Source organism: Schistocerca cancellata, chromosome 6 (genome assembly GCF_023864275.1).
Source record: "Schistocerca cancellata isolate TAMUIC-IGC-003103 chromosome 6, iqSchCanc2.1, whole genome shotgun sequence".
Classification (NCBI taxonomy): Eukaryota; Metazoa; Arthropoda; class Insecta; order Orthoptera; family Acrididae; genus Schistocerca; species Schistocerca cancellata.
The window spans coordinates 712,917,445-712,938,866 of NC_064631.1; the positions used below are offsets into that span (position 1 = coordinate 712,917,445).

The window sequence follows — 21,422 nt, forward strand, 5'->3', positions numbered from 1 at the left end:
TCAGTGCGTAGATTAAGATACAGGCTTTCATGTAAAAATAAAATTATTCAGCTATCTTAGCATGTCTTTTTTTAATTTCAAAATGGTACTTACTTTAAAAAACAGGCCTCGTAATTTTCTTAATAATTAGTTTCATGCAGTTTATCACAAGAATAGCCGAATAATTCCGTCGTGTCACAAGTTAAATCTACTGATATTCGGCTGCATTTATTTACGGAAAACACAGAGCAAGTAGGCTACATCTCAAGGATAGGATCCGAAATCCGTAATGTCAGATGTATCATCGTTCAATTCTTCGTTCTTTTCTCCTTTAGATTCCGATTCAAATCTTCAAGAGAGGAAGAGGTAATTTCTGGTTACAGTACGTGTGTTCCGTATGCGCACATTTTAACTATCATAACATATTTTAAAGTATATAATAATAATAACAATAATAATAATTGTTTCTAATTTCAGCAGGCGGAACAAAGTGACAAACGCCCAGGTCAGGGATGAATGGTGTGAATCCCATAGAATCCACCGAAGATGACTCCAGCTACGATGGGGATGAAGATGTGGGGTAAGTAATACGACAGTTCATAATCGTTTGACGTATCAATTACAGACGCCAAAGTCCCCTTCCGCAAGAAATGTAAGACCAATGCCTCATTTTTTTCTCTTAGTCTAGTAGTGTATTCCGGTCCCATACAAAAGGAGAAAATAATTGTGATCAAATGGGAAAGATTTACCTAGGACACATTCACAGTACGTGGATCACGAATCTTTTGCTACCAGATGCTCACTTTCGCTGTTCAAATACTTTGCTGCGGAGACAAGTACTGGGCAAAGGAACTGGTTGGGGACTGGATTGCGGAGGGGGAACCAGAGTTGATTCTGGCACACTATTGGTACATACCGTTGCTTACACACCACATGGTGACATGCAGGATACGGAATAGTCTAGTGCCTATGTCCTTCAGGTGTGAAGGCGTTTCTTCAACGTGAAAAGCATTGAAGCAAAGCGAAGTGCGCTTAATGTAGAAAAATGTTTTAACCAGCTGAGCTAAAATATCACGCCCTTTCACGTTACAATCATCTAAAAAGTAAGTTAAGATACGAAATGAAAAAATACATACGCACAAATAATTATTTAGGCTCTCCCCTTGTATTTGTTGACAGAACAGCGCACCCAATAATAGCGTCAGCGTTGCTCGATGAAATATTGTGGCCGAGTACGAGCAAGACTCCCTGGAATATCCTGTCAGTGGTAATATTTCTTATTGTTCCAACTCGGCTGCAGTATCTACGTTGAAGAGACAATTGTAGCTTGAGACCAATTACTGTATACTCTCTTTCGAAGAAACTTGCCGTAAGGTACGATAATTCGTGAAACATCTCCACTCAACCTATTGATTGTTGGCTTTTGTCTTGGACTCTGTTTAATGATTTTTCTGACATTTCGCCAGCACTGGTGGCCGGTGCTGTTGAGGATCCAACCTCCTTTGCTGGTGACGGACTGGAGTCGAACCCGCGGACATAGGTTGTATGTAGCTGTCACGCCAATGCCTGCGGATCTTTCTCTGGTCATTCTAAATCTACATCTACATTTATACTCCGCAAGCCACCCAACGGTGTGTGGCGGAGGGCACTTTACGTACCACTGTCACAACCCCCCTTTCCTGTTCCAGTCGCGTATGGTTTGCGGGAAGAACGACTGCCGGAAAGCCTCCGTGCGCGCTCGAATCTCTCTAATTTTACATTCGTGATCTCCTCGGGAGGTATAAGTAGGGGGAAGCAATATATTCGATACCTCATCCAGAAACGCACCCTCTCAAAACCTGGACAGCAAGCTACACCGCGATGCAGAGCGCCTCTCTTGCAGAGTCTGCCACTTGAGTTTGCTAAACATCTCCGCAACGCTATCACGCTTACCAAATTACCCTGTGACGAAACGGGCTGCTCTTCCTTGGATCTTCTCTATCTCCTCTATCAACCCGACCTGGTACGGATCCCACATTGATGAGCAAAAGTATAGGTCGAACTAGTGTTTTGTAAGCCACCTCCTTTGTTTATGGACTACATTTTCTAAGGACTCTCCCAATGAATCTCAACCTGGCACCCGCCTTACCAACAATTAATTTTATATGATCATTCCACTTCAAATGGTTCCGCACGCATACTCCCAGATATTTTACAGAAGTAACGGCTACCAGTGTTTGTTCATCTATCATATAATCATACAGTGAAGGATCCTTCTTTCTATGTATTCCCAATACGTTACTTTTGTCTATGTTAAGGGTCAGTTGCCACTCCCTGCACAAAGTGCCTATCCGCTGCAGATCTTCCTGCATTTCGCTGGAATTTTCTAATGCTGCAACTTCTCTGTATACTACAGCATAATCCGCGAAAAGCTCCATGGAACTTCCGATACTATCTACTACGTCATTTATATATATAAATGTAGTACGCCAGAGGTTACTTTAAGGTCTGTAGACGTCTGTCCATTGAGAACAACATGCTGTGTTCTGTTTGCGAAAAACTCTTCAATCCAGCCACACAGCTGGTCTGATATTCCGTAGGCTCTTACTTTGTTTATCAGGCGACAGTGCGGAACTGTATCGAACGCCTTCCAGTAGTCAAGGAAAATGGCATCTACCTGGGAGCCCGTCTCTAATATTTTCTGGGTCTCATGAACAAATAAAGCGAGTTGGGTCTCACACGATCACTGTTTCCGGAATCCATGTTGATTCCTACAGAGTAGATTCTGGGTTTCCAGAAATGACATGATACGCGAGCAAAAAAACATGTTCTAAAATTCTACAACATATCGATGTCAGAGATATAGGCCTATGGTTTTGCGCATCTGCTCGACGACCCTTCTTGAAAACTGGAACTACCTGTGCTCTTTTCCAATCATTTGGAACCTTCCGTTCCTCTAGAGACTTGCGGTACACGGCTGTGGTTCTCGCCTTTCTCCCTGCAACGGTCTTCTGCTGCAGCAGGATCCGTCTATTTGATCTAGAGGCTCTCTTCTTTCTCATTAAAACTATTGTCACGTTTCTGAATTTCAATGGCGTCCCTGGGCGTGATACATCTTCTCTACAGCGAGAACCTAGGTCTCGGCGAATTTTATTACGTGGCTTGTCTCTCACAGCGCATGCTCATCCACGACCGATTTCTCCACTGTGGGTTAAAGCAGTCACTTCTAGTGGTCGCTTTCATTGCGAGCAAACTCATTTCTGAACTGACCGTTTGTAGCCACTAAAAAACCACCGATCATCTCGTTCATTAGTCTGGGTAAGCCTTAGGTATATGTATCGCCGAATATTGCTATGATTCAATAAAACTAACGATCTTCAACTATCTTCATGATTATAAACACATTTCATCACTAGTACACGGCTAGGAACTCAATACAAAGACGAACTTATTCAAAGGTTCAACGTTCAGCTTATCAACGAGGCTGACGTCCCGAATCACCGATCACATGTCATAGTTTCAGCGTCAGACATCAACTGTAACCTAGGTTTGATGTAGTTCTCCATTCCTGTCGCTTGCCATCCACATCCATGTCAGCGTAACTGCTACTTATGACATCATCGACATTCTACATCTACATACATACCTCACAAGCCTTCGTACGGTGTGTGGCTGAGGATATGCTGTCCCACGACTAGTCATTTCCTTTCCTGTTCCAATCGCAAACAGAGCGAGGGAGAAACGACTGTCTATATGCCTCCACATGAGCCCAATTTCTCGTATTATATCTTCGGGGTTCTTACGCGAAATGTTTGTTGGTGGCAGTAGAATCCTTCTACAGTCTGCTTCAGATGCTGGTTCTCTAAATTTTCTAAATACTGTTTTTCGGAGAGAAAGTCGCCTCCCGTCCAGGGATTCCCATTTGTGTTCCCAAAGGACCTGCGTAACAACTGCATATTCTTCAAACCTACCGGAAACAAATCTGGCGCCCGTCTTTGAATTGCTTCGATGTCTTCCCTTAATCCGACCTGATACGGATCCCAAATACTCGAGCAGTACTCAAGAACAGATCGCAACACCGTCCTGATGCGGTCTCCTTCACAGATGAACCACACTTTCCTAACATTCGCCAGTAAACCGAAGTCGACTATTCGCCTCACCTACCACAGTCCTCACACGGTCATTCCATTCCATATCGCTTTGCAACGCTACGCCCAGATATTTAAACGACGTGATTGTGCCAAACAGGACACTCCTACTAATACTGCATTCCAACAATACGGGTTTGTTTCTCCTATTCATGCGAATTAACTTATATTTGTCTACAGTTACAGCTAGCTCCCATTCATCACACCAACTGGAAAGTTTGTCTACGTGATCCTGTATCCTCCTACAGTCACTCAACTTCCTGTACACCACAACATCATCAACAAACAACTGCAGATTGCTGCCCACCCCGTCCGCCAGATCACTTATGTATAAAGAAAATAATGATGGTCCTATTCACTCATTTGTAGATCTTCCTCTGCGGATTTTTCCTTCCACCGTCCCTTCAACTGCCATTTTCATTACGACTTGTGTCGTAATATGCGTCTCACCATTCTTTCTCTTCGATTTATTTCGTTCTTTGCAAGGAACTATTTTTTCGTTGCAGGACTTCTTCACTCTTTACTCAACAAAAGCATCTGATCTTCGCCAGTCTTCTGTAACACGATATTGCAAAGGTTTTTAGTCATTTCCTTTCTGTCTTCCCTAGCGTCCTTGTATCAGACGCACAAAGAACTGTTCTTCAAATATAGCTTCCCTTTTACGACGTTCATACACTGAAGAGCCAAAAACACTGGTTACACCTGCCTAATATAATGTAGGACCCCGCGAGGACGCAGAAGTGCCTCTGCACGACGTGGCATGGCCTTGACTAATGTCTGAAGTAGGGCTGGAGGGAATTAACAGCGTGAGTCCTGCAAGGCTGTCCATAAAGCCGTAAGAGTATGAGTGGGTGGAGATCTCTTCTGAACAGCACGTTGCAAGGCATTCCAGATCCGTTCAATAATGGTCATGTCTGGGGATTTTGGCAGCCAGCGGAAGTGTTCAAACTCAGAAGAGCGTTCCTGGAGCCACTCTGTAGCAATTATGGGTGTCTGGGGTGTTGCATTGTCCTGCTGGAATTGCCCAAATCCGTCGGCTTGTACACAGTGAGGTACATGGCAGAAGGTACGTACCGTTGTACCAGTTATTAGGGCATCTTTCTGTTCCATTCACGTATGAGGGGTTGGAAGAATGATTGTTTGAATATCCCTGTGCGTGCAGTAATTATTCTAATTTTATCCACTCGATCCCTATGCTAGCAATACGTAGGTGTTTGTAATATATTCCTAGAGTAATGATTTAAAGCCAGTCCTTGAAAAACTATTAATAGTCTTTCTCGGGATAGTTTACGTCTATCGTCGAGAGTCTTCCAGTTCAGTTCCCTCAGCGTCTCTGTGACACTCTCCCACGGGTTAAACAAACCTGTGACCGTTCGTGCTACCCTTCTCTGTGTACATTCAATACCCCTGCTAGTCCTATCTGGTAACGGTCCATACATTTGAGCAATATTATAGCACCGTTCGCACGAGTGATTTGTAAGCAATCTCCCGTGTAGATTGATTGCACTTCCGAAGTATTCTACCAGCTGCTTTATCCACGGCTGAACCTATGTGATCTTCCCATTTCATATTTCTACAAAATGTTACACCCAGGAATTTGCTTGAGTTGGTCGATTCCAGCTGCGACAAATTCGTATTACAGTCATAGGTTACTACACTCCTGGAAATCGAAAAAAGAACACATTGACACCGGTGTGTCAGACCCACCATACTTGCTCCGGACACTGCGAGAGGGCTGTACAAGCAATGATCACACGCACGGCACAGCGGACACACCAGGAACCGCGGTGTTGGCCGTCGAATGGCGCTAGCTGCGCAGCATTTGTGCACCGCCGCCGTCAGTGTCAGCCAGTTTGCCGTGGCATACGGAGCTCCATCGCAGTCTTTAACACTGGTAGCATGCCGCGACAGCGTGGACGTCAACCGTATGTGCAGTTGACGGACTTTGAGCGAGGGCGTATAGTGGGCATGCGGGAGGCCGGGTGGACGTACCGCCGAATTGCTCAACACGTGGGGCGTGAGGTCTCCACAGTACATCGATGTTGTCGCCAGTGGTCGGCGGAAGGTGCATGTGCCCGTCGACCTGGGACCGGCCCGCAGCGACGCACGGATGCACGCCAAGACCGTAGGATCCTACGCAGTGCCGTAGGGGACCGCACCGCCACTTCCCAGCAAATTAGGGACACTGTTGCTCCTGGGGTATCGGCGAGGACCATTCGCAACCGTCTCCATGAAGCTGGGCTACGGTCCCGCACACCGTTAGGCCGTCTTCCGCTCACGCCCCAACATCGTGCAGCCCGCCTCCAGTGGTGTCGCGACAGGCGTGAATGGAGGTACGAATGGAGACGTGTCGTCTTCAGCGATGAGAGTCGCTTCTGCCTTGGTGCCAATGATGGTCGTATGCGTGTTTGGCGCCGTCCAGGTGAGCGCCACAATCAGGACTGCATACGACCGAGGCACACAGGGCCAACACCCGGCATCATGGTGTGGGGAGCGATCTCCTACACTGGCCGTACACCACTGGTGATCGTCGAGGGGACACTGAATAGCGCACGGTACATCCAAACCGTCATCGAACCCATCGTTCTACCATTCCTAGACCGGCAAGGGAACTTGCTGTTCCAACAGGACAATGCACGTCCGCATGTATCCCGTGCCACCCAACGTGCTCTAGAAGGTGTAAGTCAACTACCCTGGCCAGCAAGATCTCCGGATCTGTCCCCCATTGAGCATGTTTGGGACTGGATGAAGCGTCGTCTCACGCGGTCTGCACGTCCAGCACGAACGCTGGTCCAACTGAGGCGCCAGGTGGAAATGGCATGGCAAGCCGTTCCACAGGACTACATCCAGCATCTCTACGATCGTCTCCATGGGAGAATAGCAGCCTGCATTGGTGCGAAAGGTGGATATACACTGTACTAGTGCCGACATTGTGCATGCTCTGTTGCCTGTGTCTATGTGCCTGTGGTTCTGTCAGTGTGATCATGTGATGTATCTGACCCCAGGAATGTGTCAATAAAGTTTCCCCTTCCTGGGACAATGAATTCACGGTGTTCTTATTTCAATTTCCAGGAGTGTATGTTTTTTCGTTTTGTGAAGGACAAAATTTGGCATTTCTGAACATTTAGAGCAAGATGTCAATCTTTACACCACTTTGAAATCTTATCAAGATCTGATTGAACGTTTACGAAGCTTCTTTCAGATGGTAGTTCATTACAGATACCTTCATCATCTGAAAAAAAGCCTGATTTTACTATTAATATTGTCTGCAAGTTCATTAATATACAACATGAACAGTAAGGGCCCAAGCACACTTCCCTGGGGCACACCCGAAGTTATACTACTGGCCATTAAAATTGTTACACCAGGAAGATGACGTGCTACAAACTCGAAATTTAACCGACAGGATGAATATGCTGTGATATGCAAATGATTAGCTTTTCAGAGCATTCACACAAGGTTGGCGCCGGTGGCGACAACTAAAACGTGCTGACATGAGGCAAGTTTCCAACCGATTTCTCATACACAAACAGCAGTTGACCGGCGTTGTCTGATGAAACGTTGTTGTGATGCGTCGGGTAAGGAGGAGAACTGCGTACATCACGTTTCCGACTTTAATAAAGGTCGGATTGTAGCCTATAGCGAAAGCGGTTTATTGTGTGGCGACATTGCTGCTCGCATTAGTCGAGATCCAATGACTTTTAGCAGAATAAGGAATCGGTGGGTTCAGGAGGGTAATACGGAACGCCGAGCTTGATCCTAACGGCCTCGTATCACTAGCAGTCGAGATGACAGTCATCTTATCAGCATGGCTGTAACGGATCGTGCAGCCACGTCTCGATCCCTGAGTCAACAGATGGGGACGTTTGCAAGACAACAACCATCTGCACGAGCAGTTCGACGACGTTTGCAGCAGCGTGGACTATCAGCTTGGAGACCGTGGCTGCGGTTACCCTTGACGCTGCATCACAGACAGGAGCGCCTGCGATGGTGTACTCAACGACGAACCTGGGTGCACGAATGGCGAAACGTCATTTTTTCGGATGAATCCAGGTTCTGTTTACAGCATCATGATGGTCGCATCTGTGTTTGGCGACATCGCGGTGAACGCACGTTGGAAGCGTGTATTCGTCATCGCCATACTGACGAATCACCCGGCGTGATGGTATGGGGTGCCATTGGTTACACGTCTCGGTCACCTCTCGTTCGCATTGACGGCACTTTGAACAGTGGACGCTACATTTCAGATGTGTTACGACCCGTGGCTCTACCCTTTATTCGATCCCTGCGAAACCCTACATTTCAGCAGGACAGTGCACGACCGCATGTTGCAGGTCCTGTACGGGCCTTTTTGGATACAGAAAATGTTCGACTGCTGCCGCCCTCGCCAGCACATTCTCCTGAACTCTCGCCAAATGAAAACGTCTGGTCAATGGTAGCCGAGCAACTGGCTCGTCACAATACGCCAGTCACTACTCTTGATGAACTGTGGTATCGTGTTGAAACTGCATGGGCAGCTGTACCTGTACACGCCATCCAAGCTCTGTTTGACTCAATGCCCAGGCGTATCAAGGCCGTTATTACGGCCAGAGGTAGTTGTTCTGGGTACTGATTTCTCAGGATCTATGCACCCAAATTGCGTGAAAATGTAATCACATGTCAGTTCTAGTATAATATATTTGTCCAATGAATACCCTTTTATTATCTGCAGTTCTTCTTGGTGTAGCAATTTTAATGGCCAGTAGTGTACTTCCACATCTGACGATGGCTCTCCATCCACAACAACATAGTGTGTCCTCCCTGCCAAAAAGCCGTCAGTTCAGTCACAAATCTCACTTGACACCGCATATGATTTTCGAAGAACTCAAGCGGCAACGCTGACAATCGTACTCGTATATACTTAATCGTTTTGTAGGGAGCAGTACTGTTACGGCATAAGCACTGAGTACAGGGGTGTTTATTTATGTGTCGAATCACTTTTAAATTGACAATGAAGCGTTAATTTGGCGGCTACGCATTGTACTTGTAGATTATCATACACTGAAACGCCAAAAAAAACTGGTATAGACATGCGTATTCAAATACAGAGATACGTAAACAGGCAGAATACGGCACTGCGGTCGGCAACGCTTATATAAGGCAACAAGTGTTTTGGCTCAGTTGTAAGATCGGTTACTGCAATTACAATGGCAGGTTATCAAGATTTAAGTGAGTTTGAACGTGGTGTATAGTCGGCCCACGAGCGATGGAACGTAGCATTTCCGAGGTAGCGATGAAGTGGGGATTTTCCCTTACGACTATTTCAAGAATGTACCGCGAATATCAGGAATTCGGTAAAACATCAAATCTCCGACATTCCTGCCGCCGGAAAAAGATCCTTGCAAGAACGGGACAGACGACGACTGAAGAGAATCGTTCAGCGTGACAGAAGTGAAACTCTTCCGCAAATTGCTGCAGATTTCAATGCTCAGCCATTAACAAGTGTCAGCGTGCGAACCATTTAACGAAACATCATCGATATGGGCTTTCGGAGCCGAAGGCCCACTCGTGTACCCTTGATAACTGCATGACACAAAGCTTTACGCTTCGCCAGGGCCCGTCAACAACGACATTGGACTCTTGATGACTGGAAACATGTTACCTGGTCAGACGAGTCTCGTTTCTAATTGTATCGAGCGGATGGACGTGTACGGGTGTGAAGACAACCTCATGAATCCACTGACGGTTCTAGGCGCTTCAGTCTGGAACCGCGCTACCGCTACGATCGCAGGTTCGAATCCTGCCTCGGGCATCGATGTGTGTGCTGTCCTTAGGTTAGTTAGGTTTAAGTAGTTCTAAGTTCTAGAGGACTGATGACCTCAGATCTTAAGTCCCATAGTGCTCAGAGCCATTTGAACCATTTTGAATCCATTGACCCCGCATGTCAGCAGGGGACTGTTCAACCTGGTCGAGGCTCTATAATGGTGTGGGGCGTATGCAGTTTTAGTGATATGGGAACCATGATACCTCCAGATACGACTCTGACAGGTGACACGTACGTAAGCATCATGTCTGATCACCTGAATCGATTCACGTCCACTGTGCATTCTGACGGACTTGGTCAATTCTATTTGGCGATTGCGACACCCCACACGTCCAGGATTGCTTCAGAGTGGCTCCAGAAACACTCTTCCTGAATTTAAACAGATTCGCTGGTCACCAAACTTCCCAGACTTGAACCTTATTGAGCATATCTGGGATGCCTTGCAACGTGGTGTTTAGAAGAGATGTCCACCCCGTCGTACTCTTACGGGTAGCCCTGCAGGATTCATGGTGTCAGTTCCCTCCAGCACTACTTCAGACATTAGTCGAGTCCGTGCCACGTCGTGTTGTGGCACTTTTGCGTGCTCGCGCGGGCCCTACACGATATTAGGGAGGTGTGCCAGTTTCTTTGGCTCTTCAGTCTATTAAGAATTCTCCATTCGTTATCAAGATGGTGCTCCCTTGTCACCACATTTATACGACGTCGCGTCGTCATCGTTCGATTCAGAGATGCGTTCGTCGCCGAATAATGAATTGAAGTAACAAGAGGTATATTAGCGTGGTCGAAATGAAATGTGCATGCGCAACCAAGTTACCCCCCTAACCTCCCTTAGATTTCTAAAAATTGCTCGCTGGATGCCATCTTGTGCTTTTACTTACGGTACCATCCAGTTCCATTATGGGGTTGTGCAGTTACCGAATTACTTCGCGCCTGTAGATAGGCAGCCCAACGAATCGGTTTCCAAAGCAGGCTGTGGTCGCACCTTCCCACACACATCGCGTCGACCGTTGCAAGGAGCTTCACGCTCTTACTGAAGTTTGCCACATAATAAAATTTGTGATGTGACTTGGAGAAATGCCCTATCCAGTGATATGTGCCTATTTTATGTATCAGTTGTAGTTTTCGTACACTCATCTTCTGAAACACCAGACGAGCTTATGAAGAATGCTGTACAATGAACGATGAACTAATAATTTACAAGATATGATTTTACGATTTGGGCATCCATTGCTTAGATACACGATAGAAATATTTAACAATTTTTTAATTATTAAAATCTTCAAAAAAACTTTTGGTAGTTGCCTTAGCTGTTAGTAGCTCCTTTATTACAGGATGATACACAACCTGTTTCGTGACTGAGTTTTAACGAACCAATGTTAAATTAGTCATGTTATTCTGGTTAATTGCCTTCCCACGTCAAGCATAGTCATCTCGCCACCATGTGGCTTTTGAAGGTAATTTTCTATCCAAACATGGTTTCATTCCGAATAGTTTCTTTCCGAGGTCTTATTTTAATTCCTTTTTTTAGGTCCATACTCGCAGCTCCCAGTTCTCATGTACAGTGCCTGTGCATGTTACCCAACGAAATTTTTGATGTTTCATCTTGTAATCAACGAAATTAGGCGGTTCTGGCAATTCGAATGCCATCAGAATGTTGGGAGACATGTATTTTTAACGAACCAATGTTCAATTAGTTATGAATTTGTTCCCCTGTCATAATTATACCTTACAATTCATATTAAATATTTTCACAGATGTATATACCTGAGAGTGCGATTAAATCATCGCGAAATCAATTATGCATGATCCTGTGGTAAAGGAATTACTACCAGCCAATGCGGCTACCAAAAGCTTTTTACGGAGGTTTTAGTTGATTTTAAAAGAATGTAAAATATTTCTAATATTTTACAGTTGCAAGTATACAAACGTAATAATTAATAAAGAGCAGGCAATAAGAACAAATATTAATTTGAGAGTAGAGAGAATAACAGCTGATAAAGTTGCAAATAAAGCATAATTTGGGGAACAAGTTTTAATTGAAAAAAAAGAGTTACTGTTATTACCAAGTTTTAATTTTTTTTTTCTCATTTGATGAATTCGATTCTCAAAACGTTAATTGGGGGCCATATAAGACGATTATGCATTTTGTATTTAATATTTATTCTAAAGCTAAATAACCTGTTTCATCAGAACATGTTCAGAATTATAGGGAATGTATATTTGGTGAGAGTAGACCTATATATTCAGGGATTTTGATACCATAAAGTGAATCTGAGAAAGATAACCGTTAACTCTCAGATAAAAAAAATTAAAAGTTCATTGACAGTTACAGTAAAATAGGTTTTATTGTAACTCACACTAATTTTTTAACGATTACTAAGGTTTGTTCTGATGGCTGTAGTGGCCGAAACGTCGTAATAATAAATAAAAACATATTTCGCGATCCAGAGTAAGGCGTTATTCGTAAATCAGTATAGTCTGCAAAAACATTTTTGATGATCCTATTTATTCGATGGCGAATGAATTGTTCCCCGAATGGTGTAACTCCTGCCAAAATGATAGCGCTCCAGCTCTTAATGCTGGAAATGTCAGTTACTGTCAGACTAATATGGAAAAATAACGCGTTCCTTGGCCTCTGCAGTCACCTAATTTAAAGGTTATTGAGCCAGTGTATTCAGTGTCCATCGAACACTGAATCTCATCACCCACACTTTCCTGGTCTAAGAATGATCTTAATGGATCCACGGATTTGCCCCAAAATAATCATAGAATATTACAGTATGCAAAGTAAACAAATTTTCACATTGCCCTAGCAGAAATAGTTGAAGCTTATTCTTACAGCACAGACAAAAGCATTTCATTTCTGCACAAGCTCCCGAGTACCATAGTTGCAAGGAAGCTTTTTATCTGTACTGATCGTGATGGTCAACCTGGGCAGTGAAATTACCCTTCTGCAAGAATTCCAAATCGGAAAATGTATGCACTGTGTTTTGTTGCCGTTACCCATAGTAGATGGGCATTATTCGTGAGGTTCCAATTTAAATAGGTTTATGACAAAACTGCAAAAAGGCTGAGTGATAAACCCTAGATCTTCGTGTCTAGCAAGGAGACTGGCCTAGTCGTCATCACCAATTTCGCCGAAATTTCTGATACATGCGCGGCTAGGCAAGACGTAAAAGTGACAGAAACAGCCAACCGTTAAAAAAATATAAAGTGGATTTTTTACGTTACTGACGCTGCAAATAAAGAAATAATGCTGAATATATCGCATTTATTAATAGTTTCGTTAAAAGGCTTGAAAATAAAAAGCTAAGGAAAATTTTTAGATTGCAAATAAATTACCGCGAAGGGATTGTAAGGCGTAAACGAGATGTTGGTATATAAAATAAAATACTATTATTATTTTAAAGTTGATGATTTACACGTTCGGGCCGATATTCAACATAAAAACAAGGGAAGCGGTAATTTTGTCGGCGTCTTGCACACGTTTATAGGCGTAGCATTTTAACCTGTACCTCAAAATTACAGTCCGTTCTTTGAAAGTTATTTGCAGAGACCTCGTGGGCGCCGTAAGTACAATCACTTTTTGAAAATTAATTTGCAATCTGAAATTGTCTTCTGTATTTTCTTTCGAGCCTTTTATGAAAATATTAATAAATTTGCGCTATAAGTAGCATAAAATTAAAAAAAAGGCTTCTGCATAGACATTTGACCTCACGACCAGGACATTACCATTATGTACTTCTTTCGCTACTACAACCGCTGCCTTGAAACTAGGCCAACATAAATGGAACATGCCTCGCCCGACCGTCGCAAAAAACGCTTGGCCATCTCGAACTCCCATGTCTTATTCAAGGATCTTATTTGGGTTTGTTAGTAAGTATTCATTCGCTGTCAGTGACATGTGCCAACATGTACCGCGACCCATCAGTGCAGGAGATGTTCTCCCCTGCTTCGCGATACACGTCGCGTTGTTTCGGCGCCCATGCCCATCCCTGAGGCCCGGGAAGTTCGGGGGACCATATCATCGACGAATCAAAATATTGACCACTGCCCGACGCAAGATTGGATGCCGCTTTGGGGCCATGTACCGCGGTGAGGAAAGTCAGTAAGCGGTTGTTGTTGTTGTGGTCTTCAGTCCTGAGACTGGTTTGATGCAGCTCTCCATGCTACTCTATCCTGTGCAAGCTTCTTCATCTCCCAGTACCTACTGCAACCTACATCCTTCTGAATCTGCTTAGTGTATTCATCTCTTGGTCTCCCCCTACGATTTTTACCCTCCACTCTGCCCTCCAATACTAAATTGATGATCCCTTGATGCCTCAACACATGTCCTACCAACCGATCCCTTCTTCTGGTCAAGTTGTGCCACAAACTTCTCTTCTCCCCAATCCTATTCAATACTTCCTCATTAGTTATGTGATCTACCCATCTAATCTTCAGCATTCTTCTGTAGCACCACATTTCGAAAGCTTCTATTCTCTTCTTGTCCAAACAGTTAATCAACCATGTTGCACTTCCATACATGGCTACACTCCATACAAATACTTTCAGAAACGACTTCCTGACACTTAAATCTATACTCGATGTTAACAAATTTCTCTTCTTCAGAAACGCTTTCCTTGCCATTGCCAGTCTACATTTTATATCCTCTCTACTTCGACCATCATCAGTTACTTTGCTCCCCAAATAGCAAAACTCCTTTACTACTTTAAGTGTCTCATTTCCTAATCTAATTCCCTCAGCATCACCCGACTTACTTAGACTACATTCCATTATCCTCGTTTGGCTTATGTTGATGTTCATCTCATATCCTCCTTTCAAGACGCTATCCATTCCATTCAACTGCTCTTCCAAGTCCTTTGCTGTCTCTGACAGAATTACAATGTCATCGGCGAACCTCAAAGTTTTTATTTCTTCTCCATGGATTTTAATACCTACTCCGAATTTTTCTTTTGTTTCCTTTACTGCTTGCTCAATATACAGATTGAATAACATCGGGGAGAGGCTACAACCCTGTCTTACTCCCTTCCCAACCACTGCTTCCCTTTCATGTCCCTCAACTCTTATAATTGCCATCTGGTGTCTGTACAAATTGTAAATAGCCTTCCGCTCCCTATATTTTACCTCTGCCACCTTTAGAATTTGAAAGAGAGTATTCCAGTCAACATTGTCGAAAGCTTTCTCTAAGTCTACAAATGCTAGAAACGTAAGCGGAGGAAATACGAATTGGGGAATCATTCTAGAGACATACGGAGCGCAAATTGGGAAATCCGCTGACAGAAGCGGCTTTTAAAAAAGGGCAGATCGTCATAGTCTTGTCGCTGGAACGAGCATCTCCGAAACTGCGAAGCTGGTGGGCTGTTTGCGTGCTTCCGTCGTCAGTATCTACGGAAAGTGGTTGAAGGTCGGGGGAAATCACGACTAGGGAAGAAGGTACCGGTAGTCCATCCATAATCACGGAACATGCATGTCGGAAGCTTTCTTGCGTTGTCAAGCAAGATAGGCGCTAATCCGTGGCATACTCGTTTCTGAACAAGCGACTCTGCAGCAGTTGCCAAGCTGACACAGTGACACCGCCTGTCAATGAAGACGTGTCTCGTGATCGGATGAATCACGTTTCTTGTTTGTTAGCTCGGTGTTGGTGTCAGGGTACGTGCATCGCAATATGGACGCATGCCGGTGGGGCCGTTTTATTCCATGGAGGATATCCAACTTAGCTTCCACGGGACCTGTGATAGTAACCGAACCTGTGTGGACTACGTGAACAGTATTACGAACCACCTGCATCCCCTCATACTTAACGTGGACGGAGATGGCATCTTCCACTAGGATAACTGTCCATGTCGCACGGCCAGAATTTTGACCACCAGCATTGTCTGATGTGAACCCGATGGAATATACGCTCTAAGACCAAAAGAAAGAAAGAAAACATACCACGACAGAAATATCCGATTAGGACAGAAATCGTCAGATGTGCAGTACATGTGTGGAAATGATTACAATTTCAGAAAAACTGGATGATTTATTCAAGAGAACGAACTTCACACATTGAGCAAGTCAATAACGTGTCGGCCCACCTTAGGCCCTAATGCTAGCAGTTATTCGGCTTGGTATTGATGCACAGAGTTTTTGGATGTGATCCTAAGGGATATTTTGGAAAATTCTGTACAAATGGCGCGTTAGATCGTCAAAATCCCGACCAGTTCGGAAGGCCCTGTTCATAATGCTCCAAACGTTCTCAACTGGGGAAAGATCTGGTGACCGTGCTGGCCAAGGTAGGATTTGGAAAGCGCGAAGACAAGCAGTAAAAACTCTCGCCGTTTGTGGGCGGGCACTACATTGTTGAAATGTAAGTCCAGAACATCTTGCCATGAAAGGCAACAAAAGAATATTGTCGACGTACCGCTGAGTTCTAACGGTGCTACGGATGACAATCAAATGCACTGTGAAAAGAAATGGCACCCTGGACGACCACTCCTGGTTGTCAGCTTGCCGCTGGTGGGGAGGCTTGCGTGCCTCAGCGATACAGATGGCCGTACCGTAGGTGCAACCACAACGGAGGGGTATCTGTTGAGAGGCCAGACAAACGTGTGGTTCCTGAAGAGGGGCAGCAGCCTTTTCAGTAGTTGCAGGGGCAACAGTCTGCATGATTCACTGATCTGGCCTTGCAACACTAACCAAAACGGCCTTGCTGTGCTGATACTGCGAACGGCTGAAAGCAAGGGGAAACTACGGCCGTAATTTTTCCCGAGGGCATGCAGCTTTACTGTAAGGTTAAATGATGATGGCATCCTCTTGGGTAAAATATTCCGGAGGTAGAATAGTCCCCCATTCGGATCTCCGGGCGGAAACTACTCAAGAGGACGTCGTTATCAGGAGAAAGAAAACTGAAGTTCTACGGATCGGAGCGTGGAATGTCAGATCACTTAATCGGGCAGGTAGGTCAGAAAATATAAAAACGGAAATGGATAGGTTGAAGTTAGATATAGTGGGAATTAGTGAAGTTCGGTGGCAGGAGGAACAAGACTTTTGGTCAGGTGAATACAGGGTTATAAATACAAAATCAAATAGGGGTAATGCAGGAGTAGGTTTAATAATGAATAAAAAATAGGAGTGCGGGTAAGCTACTACCAACAGCATAGTGAACGCATTATTGAGACCAAGATAGACACGAAGCCCATGCCTACTACAGCAGTTCTAGTTTATATGCCAACTAGCTCTGCAGATGATGAAGAAATTGATGAAATGTATGATGAGATAAAAGAAATTATTCAGGTAGTGAAGGGAGACGAAATTTAATAGTCATGGGTGATTGGAATTCGAGAGTAGGAAAAGGGAGAGAAGGAAACATAGTGGGTGAATATGGATAGGGGCTAAGAAATGAAAGAGGAAGCCGTCTGGTGGAATTTTGCACAGAGCATAACTTAATCATAGCTAACACCTGGTTCAAGAATCATAAAAGAAGGTTGTATACATGGAAGAATCCTGGAGATACTAGAAAGTATCAGATTATATAATGGTAAGACAGAGATTTAGGAACCAGGTTTTATATTGTAAGACATTTCCAGGGGCAGATGTAGACTCTGACCACAATCTATTGGCCATGAACTGTAGATTAAAACTGAAGAAACTGCAAAAAGGTGGGAATTAAAGGAGATGGGATCTGGATAAACTGACAGAACCAGAGGTTGTACAGAGCTTCAGGGAGAGCATAAGGAAACAATTGACAATAACGGGGGAAAGAAATACAGTAGAAGAAGAATGGGTAGTTTTGAGAGATGAAATACTGAAGGCAGCAGAGGATCAAGTAGGTAAAAAGACGAGCGCTAGCAGAAATCCTTGGGCAACAGAAGAGATACTGAATTTAATTGATGAAAGGAGAAAATACAAAAATGCAGTAAATGAAGCAGGCAAAAAGGAATACAAACGTCTCATAAATGAGATCGACAGGAAGTGCAAAATGGCTAAGCACGGATGACTAGAGGACAAATGTAAGGATGTAGAGGCTTACCTACATCTACATCTACATCTACATTTATACTCCGCAAGACACCCAACGGTGCGTGGCGGAGGGCACCCTACGTGCCACTGTCATTATCTCCCTTTCCTGTTCCAGTCGCGTATGGTTCGCGGGAAGAACGACTGTCTGAAAGCCTCTGTGCGCGCTCTAATCTCTCTAATTTTACATTCGTGATCTCCTCGGGAGGTATAAGTAGGGGGAAGCAATATATTCGATACCTCATCCAGAAACGCACCCTCTCGAAACCTGGCGAGCAAGCTACACCGCGATGCAGAGCGCCTCTCTTGCAGGGTCTGCCACTTGAGTTTGTTAAACATCTCCGTAACGCTATCACGGTTACCAAATAACCCTGTGACGAAACGCGCCGCTCTTCTTTGGATCTTCTCTATCTCCTCCGTCAACCCGATCTGGTACGGATCCCACACTGATGAGCAATACTCAAGTATAGGTCGAACGAGTGTTTTGTAAGCCACCTCCTTTGTTGATGGACTACATTTTCTAAGGACTCTCCCAATGAATCTCAACCTGGTACCCGCCTTACCAACAATTAATTTTATATGATCATTCCACTTCAAATCGTTCCGCACGCATACTCCCAGATATTTTACAGAAGTAACTGCTACCAGTGTTTGTTCCGCTATCATATAATCATACAATAAAGGATCCTTCTTTCTATGTATTCGCAATACATTACATTTGTCTATGTTAAGGGTCAGTTGCCACTCCCTGCACTAAGTGCCTATCCGCTGCAGATCTTCCTGCATTTCGCTACAATTTTCTAATGCTGCAACTTCTCTGTGTACTACAGCATCATCCGCGAAAAGCCGCATGGAACTTCCGACACTATCTACTAGGTCATTTATATATATTGTGAAAAGCAATGGTCCCATAACACTCCCCTGTGGCACGCCAGAGGTTACTTTAACGTCTGTAGATGTCTCTCCATTGAGAACAACATGCTGTGTTCTGTTAGCTAAAAACTCTTCAATCCAGCCACACAGCTCGTCTGATATTCCGTAGGCTCTTACTTTGTTTATCAGGCGACAGTGCGGAACTGTATCGAACGCCTTCCGGAAGTCAAGGAAAATGGCATCTACCTGGGAGCCTGTATCTAATATTTTCTGGGTCTCATGAACAAATAAAGCGAGTTGGGTTTCACACGATCGCTGTTTCCGGAATCCATGTTGATTCCTACATAGTAGATTCTGAGTTTCCAAAAACGACATGATACTCGAGCAAAAGACATGTTCTAAAATTCTACAACAGATCGACGTCAGAGAGATAGGTCTATAGTTTTGCGCATCTGCTCGACGACCCTTCTTGAAGACTGGGACTACCTGTGCTCTTTTCCAATCATTTGGAACCTTCTGTTCCTCTAGAGACTTGCGGTACACGGCTGTTAGAAGGGGGGGCAAGTTCTTTCGCGTACTCTGTGTAGAATCGAATTGGTATCCCGTCAGGTCCAGTGGACTTTCCTCTGTTGAGTGATTCCAGTTGCTTTTCTATTCCTTGGACACTTATTTCAATGTCAGCCATTTTTTCGTTGGTGCGAGGATTTAGAGAAGGAACTGCAGTGCGGTCTTCCTCTGTGAAACAGCTTTGGAAAAAGGTGTTTAGTATTTCAGTTTTACGCTTGTCATCCTCTGTTTCAATGCCATCATCATCCCGGAGTGTCTGGACATGATGTTTCGAGCCACTTACTGATTTAACGTAAGACCAGAACTTCCTAGGATTTTCTGTCAAGTCGGTACCTAGTATTTTACTTTCGAATTCACTGAACGCTTCACGCATAGCCCTCCTTACGCTAACTTTGACATCGTTATGCTTCTGTTTGTCTGAGAGGTTTTGGCTGCGTTTAAACTTGGAGTGAAGCTCTCTTTGCTTTCGCAGTAGTTTCATAACTTTGTTGTTGTACCACGGTGGGTTTTTCCCGTCCCTCACAGTTTTGCTCGGCACGTACCTGTCTAAAACGCATTTTACGATTGCCTTGAACTTTTTCCATAAACACTCAACATTGTCAGTGTCGGAACAGAAATTTTCGTTTTGATCTGTTAGGTAGTCTGAAATCTGCCTTCTATTACTCTTGCTAAACAGATAAACCTTCCTCCCTTTTTTATATTCCTATTAACTTCCATATTCAGGGATGCTGCAACGGCCTTATGATCACTGATTCCCTGTTCTGCACTTACAGAGTCGAAAAGTTCGGGTCTGTTTGTTATCAGTAGGTCCAAGATGTTATCTCCACGAGTCGGTTCTCTGTTTAATTGCTCGAGGTAATTTTCGGATAGTGCACTCAGTATAATGTCACTCGATGCTCTGTCCCTACCACCCGTCCTAAACATCTGAGTGTCCCAGTCTATATCTGGTAAATTGAAATCTCCACCTAAGACCATAACATGCTGAGAAAATTTATGTGAAATGTATTCCAAATTTTCTCTCAGTTGTTCTGCCACTAATGCTGCTGAGTCGGGGGGTCGGTAAAAGGAGCCAATTATTAACCTAGCTCGGTTGTTGAGTGTAACCTCCACCCATAATAATTCACAGGAACTATCCACTTCTACTTCACTACAGGATAAACTACTACTAACAGCGACGAACACTCCACCACCGGTTGCATGCAATCTATCCTTTCTAAACACCGTCTGTGCCTTTGTAAAAATTTCGGCAGAATTTATCTCTGGCTTCAGCCAGCTTTCTGTACCTATAACGATTTCAGCTTCGGTGCTTTCTATCAGCGCTTGAAGTTCCGGTACTTTACCAACGCAGCTTCGACAGTTTACAATTACAATACCGATTGCTGCTTGGTCCCCGCATGTCCTGACTTTGCCCCGCACCCGTTGAGGCTGTTGCCCTTTCTGCACTTGCCCGAGGCCATCTAACCTAAAAAACCGCCCAGCCCACGCCACACAACCCCTGCTACCCGTGTAGCCGCTTGTTGCGTGTAGTGGACTCCTGACCTATCCAGCGGAACCCGAAACCCCACCACCCTATGGCGCAAGTCGAGGAATCTACAGCCCACATGGTCGCAGAACCGTCTCAACCTCTGATTCAGACCCTCCACTCGGCTCTGTACCAAAGGTCCGCAGTCAGTCCTGTCGACGATGCTGCAGATGGTGAGCTCTGCTTTCATCCCGCTAGCGAGACTGGCAGTCTTCACCGAATCAGATAGCCGCCGGAAGCCAGAGAGGATTTCCTCCGATCCATAGCGACACACATCATTGGTGCCGACATGAGCGACCACCTGCAGATGGGTGCACCCTGTACCCTTCATGGCATCCGGAAGGACCCTTTCCACATCTGGAATGACTCCCCCCGGTATGCACACGGAGTGCACTTTGGTTTTCTTCCCCTCCCTTGCTGCCATATCCCTAAGGGGCCCCATTACGCGCCTGACGTTGGAGCTCCCAACTACCAGTAAGCCCACCCTCTGCGACTGCCCGAATCTTGCAGACTGAGGGGCAACCTCTGGAACAGGACAAGCAGCCATGTC

The 21,422-nt window shown here is 44.7% G+C and overlaps 1 protein-coding gene across 1 annotated transcript in view; it reads left to right on the forward strand.

Annotated features, from left to right (window-relative positions):
* The first annotated feature begins 453 nt into the window (after window positions 1–453).
* The window catches only part of LOC126190947 (chitin synthase chs-2-like), a 252,167-nt gene continuing 231,198 nt past the window's right edge, over window positions 454–21,422 (forward strand). Inside the window, exon 1 of the mRNA XM_049931591.1 lies at window positions 454–559. Coding sequence (XP_049787548.1) covers window positions 492–559 — 68 coding nt within the window. The 5' untranslated portion in view covers window positions 454–491. The remainder of the gene's footprint in view (window positions 560–21,422) is intronic.